The sequence below is a fragment of the Grammomys surdaster genome, unplaced genomic scaffold, assembly GCF_004785775.1.
Source record: "Grammomys surdaster isolate TR1022 unplaced genomic scaffold, NIH_TR_1.0 958, whole genome shotgun sequence".
Taxonomy (NCBI): Eukaryota; Metazoa; Chordata; class Mammalia; order Rodentia; family Muridae; genus Grammomys; species Grammomys surdaster.
In genome coordinates, this window is record NW_021605377.1 from 4,334,414 (window position 1) to 4,345,247 (window position 10,834).

Genomic DNA, 10,834 nt, shown 5'->3' on the forward strand with positions numbered 1-10,834 from the left:
TTTCAGTAAGAAAAGAAATAGCATTTTACAGTTATATAATAAATTCCTTTTCTTTTCTTTTTCTTTTTTTCTTTTCTTTTTCTTTTTTTTTTTTTTTGGTTTTTCTGAGAAAGAGTTTCTCTGTGTAGTCCTGGCTGTCCTGGAATTCACTCTGTAGACCAGGCTGGCCTCAAACTCAGAAATCCGCCTGCTTCTGCCTCCCAAGTGCTGGGATTAAAGGCGTGCGCCACCACCGCCCGGCTAGTAAATTCTAATGTTATATCTATCCTTAAGCTAGTATAAGTTACTATCCCTATTCCTAGAAGTAGTAATTTAGGGTTAGCTGACCAAAGTGTCTTGCCTTAAAACCCTGGAGCTCCCTGTCTTTTAAGTTAAACACCTTCCTGGAGTAAGGGAGCTAGCTGCACCGTAGACCTCAGCTGTCATGTAAGGACGCTGACTGCAACACGTTCCAGCTCTTGGAACGTTCCAGCCCTTACTTCAGATCACAGAAAATCCTTACCAGCTACTCTCCTACTAAACAGCCCGGTTTAATTGAGGTGTGGGCTGAGCATCACAAGTTGAGGTGGAAATAAAGATGGCATGGTTTTGTGTGTTTGACACTCCTCTTGAGAGTCCAGGCTGAGAAGGGAGTGCTCAGAGAGATGCGCTGACCCCCGCATCCTTACAGCGCTCTCCACGTCTGTGTGCATTCAAATGTCTCCTCTCTGTTTCCTGCCCCTCCACTCATGCTCACTGTCACCTTAGCACACAGGAAGACTGCTGTGGCCTCTGAACTGTGTATGCACCTAGATGTCTTCTGGCCTCCTTCTGTACCAGTCTGTATAGAGAGCCGAAGTAAACATTTAAAAACAACAGTATGACTCAGGAGACAGAGGCAAGCAGATATCTGTGAGTTGGAGGCCAGCTTGGTCTATATGATGGGTTCCTGGATAGCCAAGGCCACATAATAAAGAGGCCCTGTCTCAAAAATAGATGATAGATAGATAGATACATAGATACATAGATACATAGATACATAGATAGATGAATGGATAGATGATAGATAATAGATGCTAGATGGATAGATGGGTGGATGGATGATAGATAGATAGATACATAGACAGACAGACAGACAGACAGACAGATAAGCAATAACAAACACCTACAACTGTGCCAATCTGCCATCTTACTTGTCATCCTCTCTAGTGCTCACCTGGTCTTGGACTGAAGCCAAATCCTTTCTTTTTTTTTTTTTTTTTTATAAATAATTTATTTATTTTTGAACATGAAATGCTTTTTTATAGCATGTTTTACAAGGGGAGCGGGTAAGAGGGGCCAGGTGGTGGAAAAGTACAAAATCTTCTTGGCCTGTGCCTTGAAACATGTCATGGTCTATACGGTACACTGCCTTGAATTATGATCTACCTGCTGTTCTTCAGAAGATATGGTACACTGCTTGCGTTATGGTCTCCCTGCTATTCTTAAGATGATATGGCACACCGCTTTGAGTCTATCCGCAGTTGCTAAGCAGGATCTTGCAGTTGCCAAGCCTCAGAGGACATTGTGCAGGTGGGGAAAGGTAGGGGGTGAGGGTAAGGGCGAGGGTCCTGGCTTCTGGCATCTCCCCCTTCTCTGTTTAGTTAGAGAAGGCATCTTATGATCAATCCCAACTATGTGAATTTTGAATTTGGATGTCTAATTATGGGGGGTCTTAGACAAGTTCACAACCCCAAAACACTGATGTGAGACGAGTCACATCGATGGTCGAAGGTTTTAGGCTGTCGACGATGGGCAACGTCAAGGGACTCCGATGTGGGTGAAAGGAGGGTGAGAGCCCTGTCTTAGGCCATGTAGGCTGCACCCACTCCCAGCACCACGCACTCCTTTTCGGCTGCATTGGGTGGGCCCCTGGGAAGTGGACCTACAATAATCCCGTCATTGGGCTAACTCACAGCCATCCTAGTCCCTTGTAAATGTTCAATTTATCAACCATTTGTCAGTTTGGGGTGTAATATTGTCATAAAGGAAGGCTCCCCAATGTTAGCGGCCATATCAAGGGCGACCTTGGTTTAGGAAAAAGCCAATTTTTGTTGTGGTGATCAAGAGGCCAAGCTCTCTATCGAGAGAAACGGGGGCAAAGCCAGGCATACCAGGAACCCTTCTGGAGGGCGTGGAAGTCTAGCGGTCGACCGTAGGGGGGAGGCAGGGGAGCTGGCAGCTGTGTCAGTCTCCTGCAGAGTCACTTCTGGATCCTCTTCAATTTTCGGCTGATGGTAATGAACTTCAACCGTCTTCTTGATGGCAGCATCAACCTGGTTCCGTGGATGACAGGTTGCGGGTTATGATCTCTGTCTCGCTTAATCTTGATGTCCTGCGCACATCCTCTCAATGAGGGTCCGTCCAGAGGGGTCCGTGCCTCGAGCCCCACGTCTGGGTGCCACTTGACCCGACTGGCAGGCCCTAGTTATTCGTGGGGGCGAGGAGGACTGCAACCAGCTATTCTTCAGAAGATATGGTACACTGCTTGAGTTATGGTCTCCTTGCTATTCTTCAGATGATATGGTACACTGCTTTGAGTCTATCTGCAGTTTCCAAGCAGGATCTTGCAGTTGCCAAGCTTCAGGGAACCTTGTGCAGCTGGGAAAAGGTAGGGGGTGAGGGTAAGGGCGAGGATCCTGACTTCTGGCCCATCTGGATTAGAACTTCTAATGGCAGGCATCACGGGTGATTCATTTTTGCCTGGAAAGAAAAAAGAAGGGGATTCTCAGGGAGATTTCTCTTCCCTGGATGTAAATTATTATTCATCGTATTTATGGTTGGGCCTGGCTTTGTGAGTGTATCTATTTTTTTTTTCATTAATATTTATGGTAGCCGGTTAGCTGTGCCTTCTGTGGTATTGGGCAGGCATATCAGTCCTCGGCTCCATAAGGGAACTGGGTCTGGGGCATTCCCTTTACGGGTATGAGGGTCCTTCCCCATATCTGTGGCAAAGTTTTGTTGGTCTTGGTGGTGCCCGAGGTCACCAACATGGTCAGCAAGAGATTTGCCATGAGCTTTCAGCTGGGATGCTGCGTGAGTTCAGGCTCCTGGGAGTCCCTGTTTCTCTAGGTTTTCTGGGGTTGAGTATGGAGCTGCTGCCTGCGACCTACTCTATGCTCTGGGCCCAAACCGGAAGTCTCCAAATCCTTTCTTTTATGGGGACCATATAGCTCCTGACATCCCACCCCCTTTGCCTCGGTCAGGCTGGCAGTCCAGGCTCCCTCAGACTCCACCCTCACTCAGGCCTATCACCCAGACACACACTTCCGTCTCCATGGATAATTCCAACCTCAGCTTAGGAGCCACTTCCTCATGGCAGCGTCTCGTAACCTCTCTGTCCAGGTCAGACCTTGCGTTTGAGAGTTTCTTGGTGCTGTGTTAGGCAGCCTCTCGTTTCCTCATGTGACTGAGCATTTCTCCTCTGCGTCACTGCACCCAAGGGAGAGCAGGCTCAAGTCTGGTTTGCACGTGACTTTCCTAGGGCTTTTTTTGTGAGTAGGAATGGCTTCCTCTCCTTGAGCTAACCCTTAACTTAGCCCACCTAGTCCATTCAACGGTACTGAGAAGGAAGTTTCAGAACCCTAAGAAAGACACCAGCCAAACCTTGCCCACCGTCTTGGTATTTAAGAACTCAGTGCTGAGCAGCCTGGCTGCTGTATGGAGATAAAGTGGCTGCTTGGGTCTGGCGTTTCTCAGCTGCCTTCCCTGGACAAAATCCCCAGTGTGATTCGGGGAGACCTAGTTTGGCTGTTTCTGTCTGTGGTCACATTACTCTGAGCCTGTGATGACATAGAACACAGAGAAGGTGGTGCAGGGGCAGGCAGGCAGGCAGGCAGACAGATAGACAGACAAAGAGAGACAGAGTCCCACTTCCAATTAGGCCTCCCCTCTTAACAACCCATTCACTGGATAACGTTATTATCCTTACGATCCAGTTACCTCTAAGTAGCACGCCAGCTGAAGACAGGGCAACAACACATGGGCTTTGGAAGACTTTTCAGATCCAGACACTTAGGGTGTGCTTACTGCCAGGGTCCCAGTGCCTCGAGTTATTATTGCTTACTGCTGAACCTGCCTCAAAGAGATCGGTGAACGGGCTCCCTGTTGTTCCTTAGAAAAAGAATAGAAGAATCATAGAAAAATATTAGATCCCTACCAGCAGTAGGTGGGCCTCTTGTCACTGAGGAGCGTTTCACAGCACATAGGCGTGATGTTTAGATAAAGAGGACCGGTTTGCAAGAATTTTTGTTTACGAGACACATTCAGGTTGGGGGCACACACATAGTGTCACAGTTCATTCTGCTTAATGGTTAGTCCCACCTCCCGTGAGGGAGGGAATGAGGTTATCACACGGTGGCTTTGGACTCCAGGCTGCTGTCTGGAACAGTGCCTGTTGCCTGCCTGCCTGTAGTCTTGCTGGATGATGAGAAGTTAGGAGCAGCTCAAAGTGAAATCCCTGAGAATGGGCACTTGATGTTCTTTATGCTGTCCAGAGTGCCTGGAGCTGCCTCTGCCAGGCAGAGACACTGAGCATGCCTCACTGGTCCTGAGCCCCGTCCGGGTCCTCCTCCAGTCTGTGACAGAAGTGCTGGGGATCCTTGTGTTCTCTGTGAAGGATGGCTAGAAGCTTTCTTGATGTGATATCCAGTGTGGTACCCATTTAGATTTGGTTCTTAGATGAGTCTTTTTTCTAACACTCCAGGAGCTCTTTATCTTTGAAGAAATTTAAAATTTTAAGTGTATTCTATAGCACAAAAGTTCATTTTCATGAAGGATGTGTTTACACAATGTTACCTTGAATATCTTTCATTTCCACAGTTATGACGTTACTCTGACAAACGCCTGCATCGCCTTAAGTCAAAGATGGGTCACTGTAAGTAGCGATGGAAGGTTTGCGGCTCGTTTCTGAATTGTACAAAGATGCCTCTTGTTTATGAGGGTAGTTTCAACTGAGAGCAGTTGTTTGTAAATTCTTTCCCTGGGGTGATACTGACTTCACCCCTCCCCCATAGCTCACAAGATGTGGTTCAAATGCTGGTAGATAAATCTAAATGATGCTGGATGAATGCTTAAGGCCAACTATGGAACAGGAGGAAGCCATGGTTTGCTGGCTGCTGGCTCCGTTCATTTCTATAAAACCTAAAGGGGAGTTTCCTCATCTATGTGCTAAAACATACACTCAGGAAAACCAGGCTGAGCATCTGCCCCGGATGAGTCTGGAATAGAACCTAAGAGAGAACTTAATTGTCACTTTACCTTAACCATTGCAACCAATGTTGATGTTGCTCTCTGAAATTTGTCTTTCAAGTTTTCATGGTCAGCATTTCTTGGCACTCTTCCACGTACAGAGTATTGAGCTTCCAAGTATGAAAGAAACAGAGATGGACTTTTCATTACTTTGGGGTAATAAAAGAAATTTGGGGTAGTTTAATGAAAGAAATTAGATTTAGACACACATTACTTTTATGTTGGGTAATTATTTTACTGAGGTGGGGATACTGGTGACCAAACCCAGAGCATGTAGAGCCCTGGGAGAACACACTTAAGAGATAAAGAAGAAAGCAAAGCAAGAGTGATAAGGCAGGAAGTAGAAGCAAGAAACCAGTGGAAGATTCTCTAACTCAGCCCAGCTTCATGGCACACCTGGGACTCCTGTTCACAGGAGACGGGGGCAGGAGGGTCGTGAATTCAGGGCAGCTACATCAGGAAACCTTGTCAAAAAAGAAGAAGGGAAGGAAGGGAAGACAGAGGAAGGGAGGGAAAGAGGAAGAAATGAGGTCTCATTTAAAACACTGTAAACTGTAAGCTTTTTGGAGACTTGAGTCATAAAAAGTAGAATTTGAGTTTAGACCCAACATTGTGTGTTTGGGATTTGGTTTGTTCAGGGCTCTCTGACTCCTGCTCCTCTTAGGGAAGTTATGAGACTGAAGTCTTGTAAGTAGCTGCCTTTCAGAAAATTGGATGTGTATACATGTATCCTTGGCTGTGGATATTTTTACCTGGAGTAGTGTTAGATTCAGCTGGAAGGGTAGTTTACTGGAGTTCCTTTAACATTTCCAAAGGCTTAATTATTTGCATGCAAGGAGAGAAACCTTGGCATGTGAGCTTCTGTCTTTTATCCCCATCTTTCTGAGATCACAGCTATGCCAGAGAGAGAATGAGAGCCGTCTGGGAGACAGGATCTGTAACAGCAGTCTCCTGGAACCCTCTTTACATTTGAGAAATGCGTGCAGCTTGCATGGTGCTGGGGAAACTGCTGATTTCTGCTTTGATACTCCTTTAGGCCCAGCAGTGAGAGGCAGATGGTTATAAATATTTCAGCTATCAGAAGGGACAGACGGAGGTGGTAACAGTGGGGACGTTTACTATGAGTACACTCTCTTTAGCTGTTGTCTTGATTCTTTTTCCCAGATATTAAAGGTGTATGTGTAGATGTATGTATGTGTGTCAGGCAGGCAGGCATGGCAGCCTGCTCCTGTAACCTCAGTGCTAGGCAGGCAGAGACAGGGGACCCCCGGGATAAGCTGGTCACCTAGACTACTGAATTGGGAACTGCAAGTTCAGCAAGAGAACAGGCCTGGAGAAGTGGAGAGAGAGCAAGCGAGCCAGAGTGATACTCAGGGCCAACCTCTGGCCTCCACATGGAGTGCACACAGGTTCATAGTCAGTGTGTGCATTTATACACACACACACACACACACACACAGACACATATATACAACACACACACATACATATATACAACACACACACATACATATATACAACAAACAACACACACAACACACACACACATATATACAACACACAAACAACACACACACACACATATACAACACACACATACACACACACACATAGTCAACACATGTGCACGCGCACACACATGCACACATACGAATCAAAAGGAATGCATACATAGAAAACAGTGGTCAGGCATAAGACTGTAAAGCAGCAACCACATACCACACATATAAGAAGCAGGCCATCTAAGGGTCTGTGGGACACCCCTCTCCTTTCTTGTATAAAATGTCTCTTCTGCATTGAATTAGTTTATAGATGAGTTGACATGCTTTATGTAATGTTTCTTTGCTTTGGAAATCACTGTACTTCTAGTGGTTCAAACAATGTCAGAAAAGCAAAGAAAGGCGACGGTCCCTGCATTCTGACTAGGAGTAGTGTACCTTTTCTTCATCCAGATTTAGGAATCATCTGCCTCTTAGGCTGTAGTAACTTAACATCAGATTGTGTAAGCGCAGATGCAAATTCCTTTGTTTCTCTTCATTTTTACCTGTATGTCAGACCAACAATACTGTGAAACTGCACCTGAAAGACATAACCCGGTAATGTTTATTTCAGGCCAAAGAGGAAGATTTAGATTCTTTCAGCATCGCAGACCTGAAGGATCTCTCTTCCCATCAGCTGAATGAGTTCCTGGCACAGGTGCTTCAGAAGGTGAGCCCCCAGCTCCCAGCCCTGGAGATTAAAGTGGACTCAGAGTCACAGTGTGTGCACCGACCCCAACGCAGGAAAAAAACTACCAATGAAAAAAGCTATGGGAAAAGAAATTACATAGTCCATTTCTTAATTTGTTTTGAAGGAGCAGCTATTTATGATATGATTAGTACAGTCCAAATCAAAACACGTGTAAGAAAGGAGAATCTTTGTTCTAGAAAGCTCACGATCCACCGGGAGGGGAAGACATGTCGAATTGGCAGTGGCGGGCGGTGTCTTAGACACCATTTGGAATGGATAAGTGAGGAAAGACTCCGTCTTCACGGACGTCATCAACAAGGAAGGACCTCTGGAGGACTGAGCCTTGGTTCAGCAGAGTGGTAGAAGTTAGGTTGAGGGAGGCTCATCTGATGGAGCGTGGCCTCACCAGGGCTAGGTGAGGTAACAGATGCCCTGTCATAGTAAGAGAGAGTTTGGTTTTAGTGTGCCAGTCATCAGTTTGATAGCTTTCTGTGGTGCTGCTGGTGTGACCCAGGATGGAGAAGAAAGAGGAAGGCCTGATAGAGTGACATGGGGGGAGGGGAGGGTGGCAAAGCAGAGAGGGTCAGGGGATGGAGGAGGTGGCTCTCCCTGGCTGGCTTGGCAGGGTGGATTTGGAATTGAAATATGTCCATGTGGAAGCTAATGTGCTAACTTGGAACAGGCCTAGCAGTTAGTGAGAATGGAGGCAGCTGGCTCATAGGCAGTCCCATCAGGTAAGGAGGCCACAGCACGGTGGGCAGGAAGGGAGCACCTCCCCAGGGACTGCAGCTTGTCCTCCATAGGCATCTTAAGTTCTGTCTGTCCTAATTGAACCTGTCTCCTTTCTGTCTTCCAAACTGTGGGTTAACGTGAGTGCAGGAGGGCCAGGCATCCCTTGAAATTGTATCAGGAGTTTGTATTTAGATGGTAAATGCACCCCCACCCTACCCCGCCAAGGACAGAGTCCATATTACTCATTCCAAAGGGGTCTGTGATGGGAAAGGTTAAGGGCTGCCATTTTAAAAGGATATAGATAATCTAAAAGGGACGTCAAAGGAAATAGACAGAGATTAAGCCATCAGGAAAATGTAAGGACGTGTGACTTATCTAAAGAGTAGGCTAAGTTTATGTAAGATTCAGGGAAGAACCTAAAGGATTCTGGACCGGTCTAGGCTGAGGAGAGCATAATCCCCCTTTATTTCTCCAGTTTCCCCACAAAGTGGCTCCTCCCTGCTCTCCCAGAGCATCCTTCTCAGGAACTAGTTGCTAGGCATTTGCTTCAGCTCACATCTGTGTCTTTTACCCTTGTCCAGCATATTTCCATATTATAAGGTATATAGGACTGTAATCTGGCTAAGAATTTCTCTCCAGCTCCTTTCTTCCAGGGAATCCTGTTGAAATGATCCCTCATATGTCTTCATTTTGCTCTTAGGCACCTCTTCCCTTGGGGCACATAAAGCGAATGCAAGAGGTGTACAACTTCAATGCCATTAACAATTCTGAAATACGATTCAGGTACATCATTTTAACTTGTCTCTGTGGAAGAAAGCCGCGTGGTAGCTTAACCAGTGGAGAAAGGGGAAGCCGAGCGTGGGAGCCCACGAGTCCTGAGAACCCCTGTCACGTCTTCTACATAGATAGCACAGTAGCATCGAAGGGATAGTGATGTCTGTAACGTGGTGATAGTAATCTTTTCTGCTAGACTTGATTCTCAGTTTCCCTAACTTTAAAAAAAAAATTAGAATGAGGAGTTTAATGGCAAACAGGCTTCCTTTCCCAAGTAGTCAAATCAGCCCTGAGTGGGCACGGGTAGACACCTTTGATTCTGTAATACGCTAACAGTCCTTAATTCAGATTTGTAGTGTTAGGTTTAAGCCAGAGCTACTTCTTTCAGAAACGGATTTTATTACACCCACAAGCATTTCCACAGTCCGAACCTAATACTTAGGGCCTTTCCCAAGACCCAGCTCCTCCTCCTTCTCTCCTCCAGTTGTTAACTGCGTGTGTGTGAGATGTGGCTGTAATGGGATTGTTCGTCTTCACGGCATGAGTGTTGAGGAGTACCGCTGTTTTCCCGGTCCCCACCTTCCCGCCCACTTCTCTATAAATCCTTCTTTCAGATGGTTACGGCTCTGCATTCAATCGAAATGGGAGGAAGCAATTCCTTTGGCCCTAAAGATGGCAACTGAGCAGGGAAGGATGAAATTTACACGACCTCTGTTCAAGTAAGGCCACACCCAGCTGTGCGGGGGGGGGGGGGGGGGTGGGGGGGGTTGCGTGGGGGAGGGACGGGAAGCAGAGTCCAAAGACATTCCTTGTAAAGGCTTCGAAAGGGGCCGCTGCTGTAGCTTCACAGCAGAGCACTTAGCATGCCTGAGGCCATAGGTTCAGTACCCAGTTGGCCTGGTGGGAAAAATAACTTTGTAAAATACCATCTATTGCCTAGTTCTAAGTGCATTCAAGTTAATTATCATAAATAAAGAATTAATACTTGTGACCATTTAAATTTTAAAATAACATCATTAGCTGCTTCGGGAGCACACACACACACACACCTAAAGAAATAAACTTAAGAACATACCTTTTATGGGAAAAAATAAATGTTCTGTCTTGTATCATAAAACAAATATCCATACTTTAAATGACTAATCCCACATCTTATATATTTATCCCAATTTATTTACCAACATTGTTTCACTACAGTGGTATTTTTATTCTCACTGTATGCAGCTTTCAAAAGTTCTTTTTGTAATTTAGAATGTTTATACTCTTAAATAATTGATTAACATAAGCTTGAAAAGATTTTTTTTTTTCGAGACAAAATAATTGACATATGGCCTCTCACACAAGGCCAGTATTTAGCAGTCATCCCTCCACACTGTTTGGTAGCAGCTGCTGTCCCTTCAGTGTGCTTCCTCTGTGTAGCTCCCTCCAGATTCCTGTGACCTGCTCTCTACAGACCAGTATTGGATACGGAGACTGTGCAGGACTGTCCGGTTTTACATGAGTGATGCTTAGCTGCTCTGTTGTGATCTTTAATTTCACCTTCACTTTGACATGAGGTTTCTGCTCCTCTCTCCGTCCCTCTTCCCACTGTCTCCTTTCCCCTTTGCTCTGCAGGGATCTCGCTGCCTTCGACAAATCCCATGATCAAGCTGTCCGTACCTACCAAGAGCATAAAGCCAGTATGCATCCCGTGACTGCGATGCTGGTAGGGAGAGATTTGAAAGTGGATTAAGGAACTGATTGTTGCTGATTTCAGAAAATTCCTTTTTTTTTTTTTTTTTTTAAAAAAATTGAGCCTATTAAGAAATACAAAATTTTAACTCTCATTGTA

The 10,834-nt window shown here is 45.7% G+C and overlaps 1 protein-coding gene across 2 annotated transcripts in view; it reads left to right on the forward strand.

Moving 5' to 3' along the window:
* Lta4h (leukotriene A4 hydrolase) overlaps positions 1–10,834 on the forward strand; it is a 32,123-nt gene extending 21,289 nt beyond the window's left edge. Inside the window, exons 15-19 of one of the 2 annotated variants that reach the window (XM_028783060.1) lie at positions 4,840–4,894; positions 7,381–7,476; positions 8,930–9,012; positions 9,618–9,722; positions 10,618–10,834. In XM_028783060.1, the coding sequence (XP_028638893.1) occupies positions 4,840–4,894; positions 7,381–7,476; positions 8,930–9,012; positions 9,618–9,722; positions 10,618–10,735 (457 nt within the window). In that variant the 3' untranslated portion in view covers positions 10,736–10,834. The remainder of the gene's footprint in view (positions 1–4,839; positions 4,895–7,380; positions 7,477–8,929; positions 9,013–9,617; positions 9,723–10,617) is intronic. The other variant, XM_028783061.1, reaches the window with a different exon arrangement.